The 23667-nt window shown below is 41.1% G+C and overlaps 1 protein-coding gene and 1 long non-coding RNA gene across 3 annotated transcripts; both read left to right on the top strand.

Moving 5' to 3' along the window:
- Positions 1-1649: 1649 nt before the first annotated feature.
- fam91a1 (family with sequence similarity 91 member A1) lies at positions 1650-22488 on the top strand. Of its 2 annotated transcripts, none has more exons than XM_083543273.1 (24): positions 1650-1960; positions 2858-2942; positions 3037-3188; positions 7365-7422; positions 9773-9840; positions 10113-10226; positions 13157-13247; positions 13515-13577; positions 14300-14406; positions 15855-15893; positions 16441-16553; positions 16686-16795; positions 17378-17487; positions 18075-18161; positions 18500-18629; positions 18815-18963; positions 19739-19873; positions 20085-20198; positions 20297-20369; positions 20459-20596; positions 20875-20982; positions 21073-21196; positions 21596-21665; positions 21756-22488. In XM_083543273.1, the coding sequence occupies exons 1-24, from the start codon at positions 1889-1891 to the stop codon at positions 21939-21941; spliced, it is 2496 nt and encodes an 831-aa protein (XP_083399399.1). In that variant the 5' UTR covers positions 1650-1888; the 3' UTR covers positions 21942-22488. The 2 variants fall into 2 exon arrangements, with proteins under 2 accessions (XP_083399399.1, XP_083399398.1); XM_083543272.1 differs by having other exon boundaries at positions 1657-1960; positions 16441-16565.
- LOC310727190 lies at positions 3341-4370 on the top strand. Its single transcript, XR_014533956.1, has 2 exons — positions 3341-3906; positions 4201-4370. It is a non-coding gene; the product is annotated as an uncharacterized lncRNA (long non-coding RNA).
- Positions 22489-23667: the final 1179 nt, after the last annotated feature.

Below are 23667 nucleotides of genomic sequence, written 5' to 3'. Positions count from 1 at the left end.
GAATCCAGTAGAAAATAAACGAATCACTCTGAGGTGACTCGTTTTTCCGAGTCACTTTAAAGAATCATTCAAAATGAGCGAATCTTTTGTGAACGACTCGTCGCTAATGTCCACTACAGCTGGAGTGATAATGACATCCCATCTCAACATTATTGAAAATAAAGTGAAACATAATGACCGTTAGTTACTTTACTTCTTCTTATGATCTTGAGGAAATTTGGTCATACAACTTCCTGACCTCCACCCACAAACTCTTGGAGACGGCTGAGCACACTATTGTATAGGATGTGGTAGGACTGAATTTTCCCTTCATTTGAACTGAGACCCAAAACTGTTCCAGCAATGTGCACAAAACCAGCTCCATGAAGATCTGCTTGGGTTGGAGTGGAAGATCTCCTGCTACAGAGCTCCAACCTCATCCCTATTAAGATGAATGTGAATGCTGATTGCACCCAAAGCCTCCTCATCTTATCTCAGTGTACATCAGTAGCTGACTTTACACACTCCAAAATCTGATGGAGCATCTTCTCAGAAGAGTGGAGGTTACTGTATGATTCGAGGGTGGTATAAAAAAGTTTCAAGACTAGTTTTGTAACACGCCAACAGATGGCAGCACAAGGCTGCGCACACAGTCACAGGGAGCACCGATCTTCATAAGTCACTGTGCCAAAAGACATCGTCCTGTGCGTATCAAAAGCCGCTTTTCTGACCACATGTGTCACCGAGCTCTCCTCGCATGTACTCGCCAGATTTGTCTTCTGAGGACTTCACCCTCTTCCCGAAGATGAAGATGCAGCTCAGAGTTTTGACCCCGTTGCAGAGATCCGGCACGAGGTCGTCACCTGGAACGGTTTTGTAACAATCTTGAGGAGTTTCCAGAGGTGTCGAGTGCATTTTGGCTGTTTTTCCTTCGCTCTCTGGTCCAACACATCCCAATCCATCTCAAGTGGATTTAGATCGAGTGATTGTGGAGGCCACATTTACATTTACGGCATTTAGCAGACGCCCTTATCCAGAGCGACGTACAAAAGAGCTTTGGTTCTGTGACACCCTGAGGTATTCTTACCTCATACCCTCGTAGCAGTGCTTCTGCTGGAGACTGTGTATGTGAGCGGTGCAGTTGTGGCTACAGTGAAAGGAGACTTGTTAAATTCTCTTCATTGAGTTTCTTGGTTATACTGCGTTTTTTTTAATAATAAAGGTACGTCCACTCCTCACGACAATAACAAAAGTATAAACCCGAGCAGGAGATCAGCACTGAAGGCCAAAATATTTCACCAAATCCATCTTTTTTAAGAGCAGACTTTTCCCTTATTGCTTGATGGTTGTTTCATAGAGCGAAGAATTGCACCAGGAGGAATACATTGATATATGTGAGGGCCATAGAATAGAAAACACTATAATTTGGTACTGTGTGTGTGTGTGTGTGTGTGTGTGTGTGTGGTGCTTCATATCAGCAGAAAACAGGCATTCGTTCATTCATTCATTCGTTCTTTAGAGAGGCTTTGTTTCAAATCGCGCCTTACATCCGGGACATGCGCACTACGTAGGGATTAAAACGAACTGCCCGAGTGAACTACGGTAGTCCACTAGAAGGTTTTTTTTGCAACCCGTTTTATTGTTACAGCCCGTTCTTTACACGCTGGGCGGAAGTGACGTCAGTAGGTGGACGCGTGACGTAACGGGTTGCCTGGCTATACGACAAGGAAGTGGACGTTCTGGAGGGTCGGGTGGAATCGTGTTACAGTGTATTTATTTTATTTGGTGGTAATATTTTGTTAGGGTAAAAGGTTGTGGTAATTGCGGCTGAGGGAGGGTACAGTCGGCTCAGACTTACCCGGAAACCCCGGCGCTGGCCTTTTAGCTGCGGAGCCGCGGAAACACAGCGATGAACACGGACGTGGAATTTCACATCAGGCAGAATTACCCGTGGAACAAGCTTCCGGCCAATGTCAAGCAGGTAAACACCTGGACTGTGCATCCTAACAGGGCTGAATATAGGTAGCATGAGATGTCATACATGAATATGTCTGTCGGAGCCTTTGAAGACTACCACCACCACCACCATCATCATCATCATCATCATCATCATCATCATCATCATCGTTCCTGCAATGTTCCTCACATCATATCATCTCTCTGAGTCTAAACCCCCTCCCTCTCCTTCTACTCCTCATCATCAGTGTTCCTCACATCATCTGTCTGAGCCTTTAAAGATTATCATCATCATCATCATCGCCGTTCTTGCAATGTTCCTCACATCACATCATCTGTGAGTGTTTGAAGATCACTGCCACTATTAGTCATCAATGTTCATGCAATGTTCCTCACATCACATCATCTGTCTGAGCCTTTAAAGATCATCATCATCATCATCGTCGTTCTTACAGTGTTTCTCACATCACATCATCTGTCTGAGACTTTAAAAAACCTTCTTTTCCTCATCTTTATCATCACATCATCATCAATGTTCTTGCAATGTTCCTCAAATCACATCATCTGTGAGTGTTTGATCACCACCACCACCACCACCACCACCATCAGTCGTCAATGTTCTTGCAATGTTCCTCACATCACATCATCTGTCTGAGACTTTAAAGAACCTTCTTTTCCTCATCCTTATCATCACCATCATCATCATCATCAATGTTCTTGCAATGTTCATCCAATCACATAATTTGTCTGAGCCTTTACAGACCATCATCATCAGCATCATGCAAACACCTAGTCATGCTTACAGGTCGTGGTATTGAGGCAACTGGTATGCAGAAAATCAGGCTTGGGATTGAAAGCAGGAGATTGTTGAGATATTTGATATCTCCTTTTGAACTTCTCATCCATTTCTTGTTATTTGCAGAGTCTTGGAAACTCACAGCGGGAGTATGATAAGCAGGTCTTGCTGTACAGCATACGGAACCAGCTCCGGTTTCGCAACAACCTGGGTAAGAACATTCTAAAGGATCCTGGATCTTCTTTATTTACACAAAATATAATTGTGGATTGAGATGTCATGTTTTTTTTTCCTCCTCATGACAGTCAGGCACGTGAAGAAGGACGAGAGGAGCTATTACGAGGAGCTGCTGAAGTACAGCCGTGAGCACCTGATGCTGTACCCATACCACCTCTCCGACATCATGGTCAAAGGGTTACGGGTCACTCCCTTCTCATACTACATCAGCATCATGGAGGTGCGGCATCAATGCTTGAACACGCAAATAATCCAAAACTGGAGACAAATAGAGACATACATAATATATAAAAACATAAACAATATAATATATAACTACGTACGTACAATAATACTAACCAAATAAAAAAAAAAATTCCAAGAGATCTACAGGGAGAGATCTACAGGGAGAGATCTACAGGGAGAGATCAACAGGGAAAGATCTTCAGGGAGGGATCTACAGGGAAAGATATACAGGAAAATATATACAGGTAGATATCTACATGGAGGGATCTACAGGTACAGATCTATGTCAATTGATCTACAGCAATAGATCTACAAGGAGAGATCTATGGAGAGAGAACTACAGGGAGAGATCTACTGAGACTGATCTGCAGGAAGTAGGATCTACAAAGAGAGATCTACAAGGAGGAATATATACAGGGAGAGATCTACAGGGAGAGATCTACAGGAAGATATCTACAGGAAGAGATCTACAACGAGAAATCTACAGGTAGAGATCTACAGGGATAGATCTCCAGGTATAGATCTACAGTGAGGGGTATACAGGGAGAGATATACAGGGAGAGATCTACATGGAGGGATCTACAGGTACAGATCTATGGCAATTGATCTACAGCAATAGATCTACAAGGAGAGATTTATAGGGAGATAACTACATGGAGAGATCTACTGAGACTGATCTGTAGGGAGTAGGATCTACAGGTAGAGATGTACAGGTAGAGATGTACAGGTAGAGATGTACAGGTAGAGATGTACAGGTAGAGATGTACAGGTAGAGATGTACAGGTAGAGATGTACAGGTAGAGATGTACAGGTAGAGATCTACAGGTAGAGAACTACAGTGAGGGATATACTGTGAGAGATCTACATGGAGGGATCTACAGGTAAAGATTTATGGCAATTGATCTACAGCAATAGATCTACAAAGAGAGATCTACGGCGAGAGAATTAAAGGAAGAGATCTAGTGAGACTGATCTGCAGGAAATAGGATCTACAAAGAGATCTACAGGAACAATTCTGCAGGAAGAGATCTACAGGAAGAAATGTATAGGGAGAGATCTATAGTAAGAGATCTACAGAGAAAGATCTAAACTATTTGTTCAATACTTCCTGACCAGCCGAGTAAATGTTGTTTTAAAGTGTTAAACAAATAAAATGAAATCGAAATGAGTTTCAGGAGATTGTCTGCAGTGCATTAGTTTCTGTCTCGCTCGTTTTCTGACCAGTGATTTGTTGTTAATTGTCGTCCCTATTCCCCAAATAAAAGCCGCAGACAACCTCATAGCACCAAAGCTGAGACGTTTATTTCTCCTCTGCACGTCAGCAATGCAGCAACAGTGAAATATAACTTCAGCTGTAGCACAGAAGTAAAGCCATGATGGGACGAGGAGAAGCTCTCTTACAGTGCGGGCACAAACAGTAGAACAGTTTTCTCTCGGTTTTAATATGCAATATTATAATATAATATATAATAAAATATAATTCTCTTAAAGTATATACAAATAAAGTTAAATCTGTTTAAAGTACCATTGATATTTAACGTTTTCTAGTACACCCGGGTGACTAGGAACAGGAAATTGTTCAACCTTGACTTCCTGTTTCAGAGGGGTATAAATATAAAGTTACACACAGGCCAAATATAAGCATTTTTTTCTAAACTGAGATATGCAGTAAGAGATCTGCAGAAAAAGATGTACATGGAGCTATCTACAAGGAAAACAAACTGTAGAGAGATATCTTTAAGGAGAGCTCTGTAGGGAGAGAGCTACAGGAAGAGATGTACAGGAAGAGATCTACTATGAGAGATCTACAGAGAGAGATCTACAGGAAGAGATCTACAGGAACAGATTTACACGGAAAGATCTACACGGAGAGATCTACAGGAACAGATCTACATGGATAGATTTATATTGAGAGATCTACAGGAACAGATCTACATGGATAGATCTTCAGGAAGAGATCTACATGGAGAGATCTACAGAGAGAGAGATCTATCAGGAGAGCTCTGTAGGGAAGAAAATCCATGGAGGGATTTACATTGAGAGAACTGCAGGGAGAGATCTACACGGAAAGACCTACATAGAGAGATCTACATGGAGAGATCTACAGGAAGAGATCTACAGGGAGAGATCTGTAGGAAAATAATTTACAGGCTGAAATCTGTAGAAATCTGTGGGGAAAAACCCACTGTTACAGGTCTATAGGGAATAGATCTACATGGAGAGATCTACAGTACAGTCTACAGAAACTGAGATGTTCCACATGAGTCCAGAACAGTATTTTTGTTCACAGAAGCAGCTTTTCCCCCAAACGCACAAATCTACAGTGGCAAATTTCTTTGTCTCCATCAGACTAGACGTTAATTGACCTTGGTGCGAGGGAAACGTCAGAAATTCTGACATTGTTCAACATTATGACATCCTGCTGAATGGTTGAGATCCATCCTGGGTGTGGTTTGTACGTGTCACTTGTCAGGAATAGCCTTCAATGACATTTGGCTCTGCTGTGGGGAGAAAAAGGGATTGTTTATGAAGTGCTGTAATTGCATGTAGGAATTTATGGGCATTTATTTGTTTGTAAAAGGTTTAACTTTAACGTGTAGTAGTTTATTGATCTACCAGCGTAAGTCTTTCCGTGTTTATTTTGAACACACTATTCTGTCGGGTTTGATGACAGAACCTATTGGATTCAGGGCATTCAAGAGCTTCGAAGAAGAAAAACGTGGATGGTTGAGTGGTTTATGGTGTACGTTGTGGGGAAAACGTTTGAGTAATTCTCACGCTGATTGCGATCGCACCCGTATGAGGTTCTTCTGCAAACGTATCCGCACAGACCGGCTTTGTGTGCCGCAGCGTCAACCGAACCGACAGGCCCAAACCTGTTCCAGCATGAATGCGAGCTTCACGGATGAAGTGAAGTGAAGTTCTTCACTTCTGCGAAGAATTTGAACTGGGAACGTCAGATGTCCCAATATTTATGGACAAAAAATTGTAGGACACTCGACTTTTCCACTAATATGAGGTTCTTTACCAAACGGTTGGCACACATTGTCTATGACGATGCTAGTGTACACAAAGCCAGCTCCATGAAGATCTGCTTTCCATGGGTTGGAAGATGTGGAAATTTAGAGCTATTAACCCTATTGAACACCTTTGGGATAAATGTGAACGCTGACAGCCTCCACCCCAGACTGAATGAATCTCCACAAAATCTAGTAGAACTTCTTCCCAGAAGAGTGGAGGTTCTTAAAGCAGGAAATGGAGAGTAAATGTGGAATGGATGTTCAGTAGATCCAGTCTAGATCCAGTTTTATGAGGTTCAAACGCAGGCACTGAACTTACTATTGTACCACAAACACAACTTCTTCTTCCACACATCGCTGTCTGGAGTCGTGCAACCGCAAGAGCTGACCGTCTGCCGCTGCATATGGTTGCCTGGGGCCAGCCATCGCTCAGTAACCCATGCAACTTCCATGCGTGGGCGGATTCTGATACATGTCTGGAAAATACATCTTTTAGGAAGATGTTCCACAAGATTTGTGGAGATTTGTGGAGATTCATACAGCCCGGTAGTAAAGTCAGGGAGGGATGTATGTGAGAAGGCAAGGAGGCCTGGGGTGCAATTCATCCTGACAATTTCAACAGGGTTCTTGAACAGGCCAGTGAAGATCTTCCACTATGAAGATCTTTCACTCTGAATTCTGATATTCAAATGTAAACTGTGTGGGCAAATTTTTGTGGACATCTGAGCATGATTGGTGTGAATCTTTTTGAACATCCCATTCCACATTTACTCTCCATTTCCTGCTTTAAGAACCTCCACTCTTCTGGGGAATAAGTTTTTTTGGAGGTTTCTGGAGATTCATTTAGCCAGGTTGTAAAATGGAGGTGAGAAGGTGAGGAGGCCTGGGGTGCAGTTTACATTCATCTCAAGGGTGTTTACTAGTTCTTGAGCTCTATAGTAGGAGATCTTTTATATACATCCAACCCATTTAAACCAGATCTTCATGGAGCTGGAATAGGTTTGGGACTCTTGGTTCATTTGAAAAGATTTTAGGCTCCCTCTTAATTTGTAGTTTGGAGAAGAACCACATATGGGTTATCACTTATTATGATTATAATACAATGTTCTCCATGGAAGATCTCACACCTTTGCTTTACTTTATATCTACAGGACATTATGAACAGCGAGAAGAGCTACGACTCTCTGCCCAACTTCACCGCTGCAGACTGTAAGTTCTTCCCTTGTTTTGCCCCGTGATTAACTATCATCAGTGACCTTCTCATGCTCACTCACATGGCCACCAGCCAAAAGAGCTTAGCAGTGTGTGAGCAGTAGCAGGCAGCACAAGGCCATGTTTTTGTGGAAACGGCTAAATATTTTATTCATTTATTTTTGTTTACAGAAATATCACGGTATCGCTGAAAATATATTATGATATACTTTATCGTGATGTCAATACTACATGAGCGTATCGACCTGCCCATAAGTAGCGTCCGCAATGAAATAGACTCGGCTTGAATTCACATTAGGTGGCGATAAAAAAAGCCAGTAAATAATAGAAAGATAAATAAAAAGAAGTGTGTGTGTGTGTGTGTGTGTGTGTGTGTGTGTGTGTGCTTCTGGCTTGAGGGACTTTAAATAAAAAGGAGGAATCATTGGATTTCCGAGCTTTTTTGGTTGCTCACACCATAAAAGCTACCAGGATTGTTCAAAGCAAAATATGAAGCCATTGTAGATATGGGATGGAGAATCATCTGGCCATTTGCAGGTGTCATTGTAGTGAAGTTGCATTAATCAGTAGTTCCATGATCTTCACTGAAACCCCCCCCCCCCATTTACAACTCCAATGATCTCCTCATTCTCTTTCACTGCTCCAATGATCTCCTCATTCTCTACAACAGCTTAAATTATCCCTCCATCCTCTACCACAGATTCAAAGATCTTCTCATTCTCTTCCACTGCTTCATTGATCCCTGTGTTCTCTTCCACTGCTCTACTGACCCCTCCATCCTCTACCAATGCTCCACTGATCTCATTTTCTTCCACTGATCTTTCATTATCTTTCACTGCTCCATTGATCTCCTCATTTTCTTCCACTGCTCCACTTATCTCCTCATTTTCTTCCACTGATCCACTGACCCCTTCATCCTCTACCAATGCTCCACTTATCTCCTCATTTTCTTCCACTGCTCCACTGATCTCTTCATCCTCTTCCGCTGCTCCATTAATCTCCTTGTTCTCTTCCACTGCTCCACTGATCTCTCCATTCTCTCCCACTGATCAAGACAAGTCACAGCTGCTACTCCTGCTTCATCACAGTGCAGTGTAACCCAGTCAGGAGAATCCTGGCTGTCTGGTTGGATCCGGAGTGTATTTAATGAACACTAGATGGGACGTATGTACTCGTGTTCACACACTTATTCACACACTCACTGGCACTTAGTAGCGCTCGAGATTCAAGTCTCCTGGGATTGTGAGGCAACAAGGCTATAAAATATGGATGCATGTTAGTTATTTATATCTCATAGAAAAGCTTTGAGATGTGAAGTGTTCCGTCTCAGTCAGTAAACACCCGAGAATGTGCTTCAGTCGAGAGCGTGAGTGTTGTGATTCAGGCTTTCATGTGGCCCTTGCTGGTTTTAATCCTTATACTTGACCTTGCTGTCTAGGAGCCTCTGGTATGGACAATGTGTGTGTTTACTGATATACATCTAGACTTTATTATAATCTTTAGACCAGGGGTCCCCAAACTTTCTTTTCTCACTGTAATAGGGGTGGTCTGTAACAGAAAAATGACATGTGCTGGAGTGACTCCCAGTATTATTATCGAGATTTTATTATCATTTGAAAAGTATTTGTTAGTTTATTATTTAAATAATTTACACACTTATGTATATGGTTGGCGGATGAATCTAACAAATAAGCAGGTTATATTAAAAACTAGAGGTCGACCGATTGGATTTTACTGAAACGATACCGATAGCTAGGTTGGTTCGTACTTGCTAAGAACCCATTTATCAACCAATATATTTTTTTTAAATGGATACTGGAAAAAACAACCTTACCACTCCATGAAAAATTGTACTGAACTTTATTACAAAAAGAAAAAAAACAGTACTGAATCAGGAAAATATGCCAAAGCAAATAAATATGTATACAAAATGCAATAAATATAATTATATAATTAATACATTATAAATAATAAATATAATATAGCGCTCTCTGTGCAGCACGCAGTCTCACATGTTGTATGCAATTCGCCTCTAGAGGCCGCTGTTGTAATGAGAGAGGACCGGAAGTTGGAAAAAGTATTGGTATGGATTTTTGCTGATAGTCGATAGTACCAGTGATCAATTATCGGTGCCTCGACCTCTAATAATAACTAAGGGACATTTAAGTTGAAATGCCGGCATTTATTTTCAAATACAAATATGATATGAGTAAAACAAATATCTCAAATTTAAATTTAAAAATATTTCCCTGGCATTGTTCAAAGGACGTTCCAAATGTGTGGGCAGGCTGTAGTTGTAGGGACCCCTGGAATAGATTATAAATGATAAATAACTCTGTATTTTCAGGTCTAAGGCTTCTCGGAATTGGACGGAACCAATACATCGATCTGATGAACCAGTGCAGATCATCCAAAGTAAGAGAGAAAACCAAAAAATCTAAATTATCTTCAGCACAATCTGTCTTGGTGCCTTCATTAAAAAATAAAAAAAATGCAGCTATGTTAATGAAGTGTGTGGAAGCTCTCTCAGGATTTGTTAGCATGAAAACCATCAGATGGTCTAAGAAATCCGGCTGCGTTCGGAAGAACCCAGAGGAGAGCACTGTAGTGCTCCTCCGAGAGTCATGTCTTGTAGATTTTATGAAATGCACATGCTCTTGCCTAAGCAAGCATCTGTCCCCGACCAGAAATTCTTCCGTAGAAAATCAGCAAGGGACCTCCTGCCAGCCAAGCCAGTGGAGATCTCGGTGGAACCGTGGTGGGTGGCGCAGACCGGCTTCATCACCGAGGACGACATAAGGGTGAGCAATCAAATCTTTTGAGAGTTGGATTTAATGATGCATAATAGAAGAAAAAGCTTCTGGATAAGATTTGGTACATCAGACTCGCTATGTGATACATTTATGCGAGATGTTTGTCAAGTTTGCATGTCTGGGGCATATTTTTGCTTATACTTCTTCTCGATCGCCAGATTGGATGGACATTATTAAGCACTAGTCTTCAGATCGAGTTCTAGGCTTTAAACCATTTCTGCGAACCTTAGCTGAATGCCCAGTGTCGTATTTCTGCAGGAGAGAATTCCATCTGCTCAGTGTCATGTCTCACAGACATTTTCTTTGATTGTATTTGGCGCCATCTGTCTTGCCAGGCAGACAGATGAAATACATCCTCACATCATGGTCCTACCTTCACCATGCTTCACTTGCTGGAATAGTGAATTTGCTCACTGTGATGTGTAGCAGGTATAACCTTGGAGATTTTTGAAGTTATTTTTTCAAAAAACTCTTCTTTGTGACGCTTTGTTTGTTTGGTAAAGTCCAGGTTTGTGACGTGTCCAAACTATAAACTACTGGTTTCATCTATGACTTATGACTTCCTGCTTACCGATTTAGTTTTTTTTTGCATAAATAATAGATTCAGTGGAGCTCTGAGAGATGTTCAAAGTTTAGGATTTTTTTTTCCCCAGAACAAACTCCTGATAGATACCAAAATTGCCAGAACTTGTTTTGATGGTCCTCATGATGATGTTTTTGTAGTTGCGACACTTTTATTGCCCCAATATTATTTGCATCGATTGGTGACGTATAATCAAAGCAGGATTATGTTTCTTATATTTTATTATTATACTTTGACTACACTGGCAAAAGTATTGGGACACCTGACTTTACAGTGGAAGATCTCCTGCATTTATTACCTGGCTAAATGAGCACAAATCTCCACAAGATCTAGTGGAACATCTTCCTAGAAGAGAAAAGTGAAGGCTATGATACAAGGAAATTGGAACTAAATGTGGAACGGGACACTCAAAAAGCACATACCAATCTTATGGTCAGGTGTCATTAAAAAACATAAAAGTTTGCCAATATAGTGTACCTTTAATTTGTCCATTTTATTAGATAAACCTAGAGGTGCTTAATAAATTTGTATAGATTGTAGGAATTTGAAACCATGAAACCCAGATCTTCCAAGGACCAAAGCACATCATAAATCATCAGTATTTCATTTGCATTCAACTTTTTTCCATTTTATTCAAGTCTGCTGTCAGATAGTGATTTTTTGTGACTATTTTTACTTCTGCATTGACACTGAGGTGTTTAATAAGCTGAGAAATACTGTTACGAGCAGCACCACACACCACCATTCCAGTGTCACTGCTGTGCTGATAATGCTCCTTCTGTGGTCTCTAGTGGCTGATAGGGATTGTGGAATTGTGTGCATTTCCTGTCAAAAGCTAGAAAACTCTGTCTCTGTCTGTTATTGTAGAGACAATTGCATGTTCCTTTTGTTTTTATGCAACAAACTCAGTAATGTAACTGTATGGAGATTTACTTTGTTCAAACAAACGTATTGAAAAATCCTCCCTTAGCACGAAGAAGCTTTACACAATTTCAGCACCGGACAGCAATGGACAGTTCTCCAAACATTCAGCCGAAATACTCTGCCATGTCTTTTGTAAAACCTGCCAGAGATGTACTTCACTAGTTGGAGATTTCTTTATGATCCAGTTTATCCAAGAGCAGGTCAATGGGATTTCAGTGTGGTGACTTGGCAGGCCGTTCTTGTCTTATGGTGAAGTCAGTTCCAATGAGCCGCAGTCCAGACGGAATTGCATCGTGTTAAAGTATGGAATGTTGGTTCAGGATTCCTTTCACTTTCTGGAACTTTCCATGCTCCCAAACAACCCCAAACTATTAAGCTTTCACTTTAATGTTTGACTTTCAGGGTGAGGTAGTCTGCTGACATCTTTTCTCCTAGGTTCTTCTGTTAGAGACAAAAATGTCACATTTGGACTCAATAGAATGTCGTTCTCTATACACACACACATTTTATATATATATATATATATATATATATATATATATATATATATATATATATATATTTATATATATATATATATATATATATATATATATATATATATATATATATATATATATATATTTATATTTATATATATATATATATATATATATATATATATATATATATATATATATATATATATACAGTACAGACCAAAAGTTTGGACACACCTTCTCATTCGAAGAGTTTTCTTTATTTTCATGACTATGAAAATTGTAGATTCACACTGAAGGCATCAAAACTATGAATTAACACATGTGGAATTATATATGGAATTATATACATAACAAAAAAGTGTGAAACAACTGAAAAATGTCATATTCTAGGTTCTTCAAAGTAGCCACCTTTTGCTTTGATTACTGCTTTGCACACTCTTGGCATTCTCTTGATGAGCTTCAAGAGGTAGTCACCTGAAATGGTCTTCCAACAGTCTTGAAGGAGTTCCCCGAGAGATGCTTGGCACTTGTTGGCCCTTTTGCCTTCACTCTGCGGTCCAGCTCACCCCTAAACCATCTCGATTGAGTTCAGGTCCGGTGACTGTGGAGGCCAGGTCATCTGGCGCAGCACCCCCTCACTCTCCTTCTTGGTCAAATAGCCCTTGATGCCTTCAGTGTCATGAAAATAAAGAAAACTCTTTGAATGAGAAGGTGTGTCCAAACTTTTGGTCTGTACTGTGTATATATATATATATATATATATATATATATATATATATATATATATATATATATATATATATATATATATATATATATATATATATAATTTTTTTCCCCCTTCTTTACGGAAACCAATTCTGTCCTCAAAACACTCCTCGTCAGTAGTGGTGTCATTCTGAGTGCCGCTTTGTGTTGGTCGATTACAGATCTGTTCTTCAGCCGAGAAGAAGGCCATTGATAAGATGATTGATGCCGGACCTCAGCTGACTGGATCAATGGAGTACAACGTGGTTCTCAGTGAGTGTCATATCCGAGCGGCTCACACTGACAGAAATTCATCTGCACGAGAATCCAGTTCAAACATAATATGACGTGTTACGACAGAGTGCAGCAGTTTGAGCCGTTTAGGGCTGAATAAAGGTTAATGGAAGAAGCGGCGATAAGAGTTGGGATTATGTATGAAGTGCAATCTGTACTATTTTTAACTGAGGAAGCTGCTGAATGACTGCTTATGTATTCAAGCGACAGGTTTTTATATGTACATTTTGTTCTTTTCTCATTTAGGTCTGTATAACAGGGGCTTTATATACCTTGATGTACCCATATCTGATGACAGCTGTATATCAGGTATGTAGTTATCAGTGTAAAGGTGAATAATGCAATGGGTGGAGAAGTGTCGGATTGCAAACTTACCCCGATTTTGAGGTCCGAAAGTCTGAGATATATGTTTTTTGTGAAGAAATTTTATCATCCATGCAACTGTTTTATTGCTGAATGCAGAATGCTGAACAATTTGCTGACCAAACAAACAAGACTGACATTACATTCCACATTTATTCCCCATTTCCTGTCATAATAATGTCCACTCTTCTGGGAAGATGTTCCGCTAGATTTTGTGGAGGATTGTGGAGACTTATTCGGCAGGGTTGGAAAAGTCAAGTACTGATGTAGGTGAGAAGGTGAGGAGGTTCCTGGGGTGCAGTCAGCGTTCACATTCATCCTAAAAGTGTTCAATAGGGTTAATAGCAGGACACTCCAGATCCTCCACACAGTTCCAACCTATGTAAAGCAGATCTTCATGGAGGTGGCTTTGTGCACAGAAGCATTGTCATGCTGGAACAGGTTTGGTCTTCTGGTTCAACTGGAAGAAAATTCATGCAACTGCATCTTAAGACATTATATACAATTACTGTATGTACCTTCAAGTTTGCAGTAGCAAAAAAACACATATGGCTGGAAAAGTCAAGTGTCTCAATACTTTTGGACTTATAGTATAATGTTATAGGCATCCACATGTATTAAAGGTTTTAAGCAGAAAGATGATATGTTTGATTTTGTTCTGCCCACAGTGCCCCCTCTGGAGGGGTTTGTCATGAACAGGGTCCAGGGCGATTACTTCGAGACGCTGCTGTACAAAATCTTTGTGTCCATCGATGAGCAGACCAACGTGTCCGAGGTACATGGTACTGTTTATTAATCGATACATTTTTTTCCCGAGCTTTTATTGACAAGTAATTGGCAAGGAAACGAGCACGAATGAAACACTCCTGAGACTCTCATGCGCCCCCATTTGCTCATTTACCTGTATTGCAATTTACAGTTAATAATTTAAATCTTCTGCTCAGGCTTTTTTATTTCATGTTTTCTTAATTGCCATCCAGCTAGGATATATAATTGGGCTCCACCTTTAGAAGAACAGCGTACTGGAAGAAAAGGGAACACTCTGAGATGCCACATGCAATGCAGCTCATCGAAAACACTCGAGTTTTTGTTCAATTCTTGCTCAATTTCTGCATTTCAGAGAACATTAAATGTTCAAGTGTATACAGTGTTTTTTCGCAGGGTCTTACAAAGTCTAAAAAAACGTCAAAAATAAAAAAAATCCAAATTTCAGGTTTTTAAAAGTCTTAAATTCTTAGTTGTAGGTTTAAAATAGTTTTAAACAGGTCTTAATTTTCCGATGTCTATATAACTTTACCTCTAACCTCATTGAAATTCTCCTGCAGCACTTTAGATGTTTTTGTTTGTTAGTGTCCGTGGTGTTGTAGTTATTTCACCGGTTTAAATATACCGTATTTTTCGGACTATAAGCCGCTACTTTTTTCCCCACGTTTTGAACCCCGCGGCTTAAACAACGAAGCGGCTAATTTATGGATTTTTCCTGGGTTTTTCCCGGTTTCACAAACTTCAAGCCAAAAAACTGAACCCCATAACATTAGACCAATGAAATTTCCGAACAGAAATGAAAAAACGCACCTCACCTGTGTTCTGAGCTGCACGGCTTCGGGAGAAAAAACTTCCATCGGGTGATTTTTAAACACATGACGATGCCAAAAGATAAAGTCCCGAGATAAATAGTTGTGAAAGGAAGGAGGAAGACAGTGAACAATTACTTTCTTGGTCGGCTACTGTTTAGATACAAGCCGTTGTAACGCGTTGAGTCTGGGTGAAGAAAGATCTCGCTTCTGGCAGGCTATTCCCAAAATACCGCTCTGCTCCTAAAGGAAGCGCAACATATTTCACCCGTAACACCGTGTGTAATGTGTCTTTCATTAAAGCCTGTGTAAAGGTTATTAGTGTAGACTTATATACAGTGCAGCTTATATATGTTATAAATAAAAATATTTGTTAAATTCAGTGGGTGCGGCTTATAAATGTGTGCGCTTTATAGTCCGGAAATTACGGTAATTCGCTGTATTACGACTACAAATAAGATTAACTTGCATCAATCAGCTTTCTGTTATTGTACCACAGATGTAAAATCTTATGGGTCTAAAAATTTCGTTCTTAATGGTCTTAGAGGTCTTAAATTAGATTTTGTGAAATCTGCAGAAACCCTGGTATTCAGGGTATATCCTTCATACATAACGCTTTATTTGACTTGATTATTTTTTTTTTCTTCAGCTGGCGAACGTCCTGCAGATCGACCTGGGCCTGGTGAAGGTGCGTACTTCAATCCCAGCTTGCTTGTGTACCTTATAGACCTCCAAAAGACAAATAGATTTGCTGTAACATTAGGAGCCTTGAGTCCTCCATCAGGACAAACCCATACATCTAATATCCAGCAGCCAGGAACATCCAAGAACAAAACTTTAGATCATTTTGAAGCAGCCTTTTATGAGCCCTGATCTGAATTCTATCTAACATCTATGGAAACTGGAGAAGAACCTTCAAACCTGAGACAGCTGGAGCAGTTTGCTCAGGAAGTGTGTTCCAGACTACCTGGCCCAGATGTCTTATTAAAATCTTCTGAAATTTGCAGCCTCTAAAGGTTGCGCAGCAAAATATTACGTTAGGAGTTGGCATTATTGTATCCAAGTATTTTTGTATTAAAAAAAATAATGGAATGACTTTTGAGATGTTTCGAGATTTTCGTGGCGGCGTATCGATCGATCTGTTTACGTCTGTGTAGCGCTCACGTTTATACAATATGAAGACTTTTGTTGCTTTAAAACACAACGCTAATCTGAGATCCGCGTTTCGAATGCAGAACGCCGTGTCCATGTATTGCCGACTTGGTTTCGCCATCAAGAAAGGTCAGGTGATCAGCCCCGACCAGCTGCATCAGTCGTGGAAAAGCGCCCCCTCTGTCAACAGACTGAAGTACGCCAACCAGTTGAGTTTCTACATGTTTTCGGTTATTTTCAGAGCTTGAACCGAGCGCATTTCTGACATTCTGCTTGGTGTGTGGGTGTGTGTGTGTGTGTGTGTGTGTGGTGTTTGTGTGTATTTTAGGGGCACTATGGACCCCCAGAAGATGCTGTTGTCCTGGGAGGGGGGCAGCCCAGTTATGGAGGCTGGTTCCTCCGCGACTGACACGGACACCACCAGTTTGGAGGACCAAGGTGAAATGGAAAAACATTACATATGCACAGCGAGAGCTCATTTACACACAGAGCATCGCATTCATTTGACCTTAAATCCTTTTCAGATAAAAAAAAACGTTTAATTGCGTACAGACGTGGCCTGAGAGTAAACACGTCTCAAAAAAAAAATGTTTAAAAGGTCATATCACACACCTGGCATGAGCAAACCTATGAGTTAAGGCTCTGGGTTTACTGATCAGAAGGTCAGGGGTTCAAGCCCCGGGATGGCCAAGCTGCCATTTTTTAGGGCCCTTAACAGTCTGTGCTCTAGGGGGCGCTGTATCATAACCGAGCCCAGCTTTCTAACATCTCTGGATCTTTTTTATACCTCTATCATTGTTGTGTATGTTTTTTAAAATGTAATACTGATAAAAAAAAAAATAATTCGCTCGAGGCCGAGACCAAACAAACTTGTGGTCCGCCACTTATTACGCTTCCATGGGAACTCCGATATCGACTGTGCTATCAGACCCACACCTTCTGACCAATCAGAACAAAGCATTCGAAATCTAAATACAAAAGGTAGAATTTAACCAAAACATATATTTTTTTCTTTTTCAGACGCAGTCAGTGTGAGTAGTTTGAGTATCCCTGCGGCTCCTACGAAGAGAATCGCCTTCCTGTTCGATTCCACCCTCACAGCCTTCCTCATGATGGGCAACCTTTCCCCCGTGAGTTCCACCCAAACCTTTCAACCTTTCATTTTCACCTCTTATACTTCCATTTATTATCTTAGAAAGCATAATAAGCTCCATTTCTCTGGGAAGATGTTTCACTAGATTTGTGGAGATATGTGGAGATTCATTTAAGCAGTCAGTAAAGTTAGGTACTGATTGGTGGAGGTGAGAAGGTGAGAAGGTGAGGAGGTTCTGGGGTGCAATCGGCGTTCACAATCATCCCAAAGGTGTTCAAGAGGGTTTATAGCAAATGGCCCCAACCCATTTAAAGCAGATCTTCATGGAGATGATTTTGTGCACAGTTTTGGGTCTCCTGGTTCAAGTGAAGGGAAAAGTGCATTGGGACTATTTTGAAGGAGTCTCGTAACCTTTTTGATACCACCCCCTACCTGGAACCTAGTAAGGTCTTCTTCTCTTGAAGGCCATCCAGCTTAAAGGTTGATGTGTTGCATGTGAATTATTTTCGGCTCATCCTAGGCTGAATGTCGACTAGAAGCAGAGCAGATGTTCCCTGTAAAGCGATTAAAATGGTTCATTGTATGAAGAAAGTAATTCAGTTTTTTTTTTTATTTGTCGGACAGAATTTGAAGAGCCACGCGGTGACCATGTTCGAGGTTGGGAAGCTGTCTGACGAGACTCTGGACAGCTTTTTGATGGAACTGGAGAAGGTAAAAAAGACTTCATTACCATGCACCATGGGAACTGAGCCTTTGCACGGGAGACAAACAGTCTCATCCTGCGAGCTGCTGGTGAAGAGGCAGGAAAGCCTGCTTACTTATTATACAGAGTACACACACACACACACACACACACACACACACACACACACACACACACACACACACACACACACACACACACATTTCTCTTGGCTTTTTCTTATCACTTATTTAAGCCTAAACACATTTCCTGCTTGACTTGTAGATTATATTCACAACACACACACTGTGTATATGTAAAGACGAGATAATAATCGCTGGTAATAAATGTGTGTGTGTGTGTGAAGGTGGAAAGCACTGCTGAAGGAGAAGCTCAGAGGTATTTCGATCATGCACTTACCCTCAGGAACACAATACTCTTTCTGCGCTACAACAAAGAACTCACTCCTGATCAGGGCCCCGACGTACCAAATATAGGTGATCCCTCAGTGTTCTATCACTTCTATTTATATTTTTATTATTATTAAAAAATAAAACAAATTTTTACACCTTATTTACATAATTTCCAAACGAAAAACAATAATTCAATTATTAATACAAATACAACCGTATTTATATTGTGTGTGCGTGTGTGTGTGTACACGTGCGTTTTCCCCCCTCAGGCCTGCCCCTGGACCTCCTCCGATGTGAGAGTCTGCTGGGATTGGATCCTGCCACCTGCAGCCGCGTGCTTAACAAGAACTACAAGCTCCTGGTTTCCATGGCGCCGCTAAGCAACGAGATCCGACCAGTCAGCAGCTGTACACCTCAGGTAAGCCCCACCTCCTCCTTTTTCTCCTCTTCCTCATCCTCCTCCTCCTTGTCTAGAGACTCGTCTGGTGCTGAGTGCTAGTTTGTTGTTACCTTATTAGTAGTTTTCTTCTAATTAACAAAATTTTTGACTTCATCCTCAAATACTTTTTATACTTAAGGTGCTTAATTAATTGAAGCGTAAAGAAAAAAAAAAACCCACGACCTGTTTGTAAAAAAAAAAAAAAAAGGAGCAAACAAGCTTTTTTTTTTTTTTTTTGTCCCTGTCACATGACCTTCATCAATTATTTAGACCTCCACCGACTCTCAGTAGGATTTCCAAGCAGGTGTGTGTGTGTGTGTGTGTGTGTGTGTGTATGTTTCTGTTAACACTGTTCATTACCAATAACCGAGTTCTGAACAGATGATTGTTCGATCATATATTTATATATTTCTATAATGTTGAGATGTTCGTCTGGAGTGACGACGATGGACAGGATTCAAAATTAGTTTATTAGAGGGACAGCGCATGTAGGATGTTTTAGAGGAGGAGGTTAATGGATGTGGTGAGGGAAGACATGCAGGTAGTTGGTGTGAAAGAGGCAGATGTAGAGGACGGGGGTATGGAGACGGATGATCCGCTGTGGCGCCCCCTAATGGGAGCAGCTGAAAGAAGAACAAAAAAACATGTATGTTCCCACAGACTTAGAGGCACACCACATATGAACCAGGTGTCCACAAACCGTTGTCCATATAGTGTATGTTTTAAGTGAAGTATGTTTTTTTTTGTCCTTCAGCACATTGGACCAGCGATTCCTGAAGTCAGCTCTATTTGGTTTAAGCTTTATTTGTACCATGTGACTGGCCAGGGCCCTCCTTCTCTCCTGCTGTCTAAGGGCTCTAGACTACGGAAACTACCGGAAATCTTCCAGGTAGGTACCCTGTCAGTGCGATCAATCCGGAATGGATAATTTTCCAATAAAGGAGAAGGAGCTTTCAACCGTAGTAGTTTTTATTGAAAAATTGCATACTGAAGTAAGTGTGTGTGTGTGTGTGTGTGCGCCTGTGCATTTTTAAGCTAAATGACATTTCTTGAAATGTGCACACAAATGGGTTTCTACGCGGTTTTTTTTTCTTCTTCAGGCCTACGATCGGCTCATGATCACATCCTGGGGTCATGACCCCGGCGTGGTGCCCTCGTCAAACGTCCTGACAATGCTGAACGACGCGTTGACTCACTCCGCGGTTCTCATACAGGTACACAAATCCAAACGATGTCCTCAAGCCGCTTCGCCGGAGTGCCAGAGATCTCCTCTGACACGCCATCTTTCTTTTTCTTCCTCCCGCCCCGACAGGGTCAAGGCATTCACGGTCACGGAGAAACCCTTTATATCCCGTTTCCTTTCGACGAAGATGAGCTCAAAGGAGGTATCACCACTTTCATAAAAGAATCCCGATTTATCAGATGTTTATCAGATCCACATCATGAGCCCTTTTTATTTCCCTCCCTGTACCAGAGTTCTCCTATTCCAACATGTGCACACACAAGGCTCTGAAGGTCCTGCGGGACAAAGTGGATCTGGAGCACCAGTGTGGCTACATCACAATGTTAAACAGCAGCAACAGGAACCTCTGCAGGCCGAGCGACGCCGCTGGTGAGAGCCGGCGCTGATCATTAAAGCTTTTTGTTTTCATCTATATTCAGAAGAAAGATTAGGAGAAGACCTTTACAGCGATCGTTAGCCCTGGATCTCAGCGAGAGCGCCAATTACATTAGAATATGGGGAAGGGTTTTAATAGGACAGCTTTTCATCTCTAACTCGGTTATTCTTTTAATTGCTCTTAATGTGTGTGTGTGTGTGTGTGTGTGTGTGTGTGTGTGTGTGTGTATATATACTGTTTCCTGAGGACATCATGTCTTCTCTTGTTCAAGGAGACCCCGAGTTAGGTACCGGCTTTGACGCCAATGGAAGCAGTGAATCTTTCGAGCTGGTTACTGAGGAGAACAACGGGGACAGCAGTAAGAAACAGGGAACAGAGGGTACGTGTGTGACACGGCGAGACCAACTCACTACGCGTGACGCGTCACAGTCTGATATTTCCTGTCTTTTTTCTGCTTTTTTGCCTGTAGGTTCCTCCAGCGAGGACGAGTGGGTGCCTCTGGAGCTGTGCTTCGGAATGCCACTCTTCGGCTCGGAGCTGAACCGTAAAGTGTGCGAGAGGATCGTCTCCCACAAACTCTGCAGCAAAGACAGGTAACTAAAACCCCGCAGGACGGACGTCTCGTACACGTGTGTTCTGACCGGATCCGAATTAACTGCTTAAAACACGTATAGGTGGAGAAATCGGGTGTTCCAATACTTTTGACCACACTGTGTATACCCTTAGAGTGGGAAAATGGTTCGTACTGATCTATCAGCATCAAGCTGCAAGGTTTTGGACACCTTTTGGGCACTTTAAGCTTTGGTTTCTGGACAATCACAGTCTTTTTGGTCATTTTGGTCAAATATATTCATTTTTATAGAGATTCAGAATGTTTTTTTTTTCCAGAGTTTTCTATATACAGAATTTCATAGACAACCACATGTACTGTAATAAGTGTTAAAACACGTTATAAATATGATTCCTCATAAATGATCCACTTCTCTTTTCAGTCTTCATGAACTACTGCATTCCAGTCGAAAGCTGTCCTTGAAAGTTCTGAGTTTTATCCAGTCATTCCAAGTAAGCCACATTCTTGATACGTTCAGTGGATAATATTTTGGTTCCAGTCCGGTCATTCCTTTCGCTTGTATTTTTTTTCTCGTCTTCTAGGATTGCAGCATTTCCGGAGACCCGGACAGTGGTCTATCAGGGCCTCTCTGCCAGCCGCCGGCTGAATCCGGCGTCCCCCTCCCTGCCGTTAACCTCCTCTTTAAGGACGGCCAGCTGAAGGAGTGGAGCGGACGAACTCCACCTTCTCTCCATCTCTCCACTGTACAACGAGACCAATCCACATAAAACCCTTAACGCACCCATCTTACACCCCGATCTGATTCGTATTCTGATTCGTCACGGCCGGCGCTAATTCGGACGATCGCATCCCTTCATCAGCGCTAGGTTGAGTTTATTCCCTCTAGAAATACAAAATAGTCTCACATACGTGTGTGAACTTGGGAAAAGAATAGGATGAAGCCCTGTGGTCGGTTGAAGCCACCCAGGTCTCGTTATATTCCTACCTGTACTGTCATGTTGTGATGCATGATGTCATCGCACAAAATCTCAAAAGAGCAACTTCACGATTTTTTTTCCCTTTTTCTTTTAACATTTTACATTTTTCCAATTTTGAGACGTGTTTTTCTTTTTTCTGTTTTACCACCAAAGACGAAGGTTATTATTGATATCTATAACTGCGATCTCAGTCTCATTTTTGCACCATTATACAGGAATATTTGCAGGTTTCCCAGAGACCGAAATCAACTCTGTGCTTGCGAGACCTAAACGAGGGGCTGTTGCTTATTTGGGTTGAGTTTACGTGTTTTTTTTGGGGTCCAGAGGGTATCATAATTTTTTTTAAAGTCTGGGTATTACACATAACCGTTAATATCATCAACATTCGGTCAAATATTCCTACCAATCTCATGTAGCATTGCTGTAGCCAATCAGGCTCCACTTTATCTGCCTCAGAGCTCAGTACTTTTTTTTTGTTTTTTTTCTGATGAGATCTTGGTGCAGCATGATGAGTGTTTAGAAACCATTGTGTGTATTGTGCATCGTTCTTGCACCTCTTTTCCTTCTGACCTCCCTTCTTTCTCACATTCCCTTGTTTTTTCCCCTTCTCCGACCTCCTATTTTGCGCCTCCCGAAGTGGAAACTTCTCCACCCCTTCCAATATTCCATTTATAATCTGTCTCAGTGTTAGAAAAGAATGTTAGTTTTATAATGTGGATCTGCATTTTAGGAAAACTCTTTGTTGTTTGATGGGACTGTGAATAATTCTCTTGTAATTCCCTCAAATGGAAAATCGAAAAGTGGCATTCCTTCTCACTCCACACTCCCCATCCCTCCCTAAAACCCCTTTAAAATATGTATATGGTCTAACAATATGTAAAAAATATATGATAAATCTCAATAATAAAAAAAAAAAAAAAAAAAAAAAAAACAGGAAATGGTGCAATGTTCCCCAAAGGTACCCCATCTAGACATGCAGTGTTTGTCTGCCACCGTAATTGCCACTGAAACACAAATGCAGGGCACCGAGCGACAAGTCGGCGGATGATGACGCATGAACATGCAATAGTCTGAGCAAAGGTGAGAGTATGAAATGTGAACACTTTTCTCTCTCATCATCTCGCACCTGAATGTTTTCCTTCAGCGCATTTAGAAACAATGTTTATACACGTGTGGAGCTGTTCAGGTGCTGAAAACACCACAGTTTGTACCAGTTTTGAATATTTCAGACTTTTCTTGAAAAGGTTTTTATTCTTGTGTGTAAGTAAAATATATGGCATTTAAGAAAAAAAAATCTCAAAACCTGAAAAAGTGCACAATTCCAGCTCCATGAAGATGTGAAGGTTGTGTGTGAAAGATCTTGATTGGCCATCAAGCTTTAAACCCCTAATGGGGAGAACATGAGTGCTGACTGCACCCCAGGCTTCCTCACCTTCTAACCTACATCAGAACCTGACTAAATGGATCTCCTCAAGCACCCTCCAACATTTAGTGGAACATCTTCCAGAATTTTGGT

The sequence above is a fragment of the Silurus aristotelis genome, assembly GCF_946808225.1.
Source record: "Silurus aristotelis genome assembly, chromosome: 6".
NCBI lineage: Eukaryota > Metazoa > Chordata > Actinopteri > Siluriformes > Siluridae > Silurus > Silurus aristotelis.
This window is presented reverse-complemented; position numbering and strand designations above follow the sequence as displayed.

Bases quoted from the DNA above. Each gene is read 5' to 3' on its own strand.
- fam91a1 (XM_083543272.1), top strand. From the start codon at position 1,889: ATGAACACGGACGTGGAATTTCACATCAGGCAGAATTACCCGTGGAAC. The intron at 14,407-15,854 runs GTACATGGTACT...TTTTTTCTTCAG, and splicing joins AGCAGACCAACGTGTCCGAG to CTGGCGAACGTCCTGCAGAT. The intron at 21,197-21,595 runs GTAACTAAAACC...TTCTCTTTTCAG, and splicing joins AAACTCTGCAGCAAAGACAG to TCTTCATGAACTACTGCATT.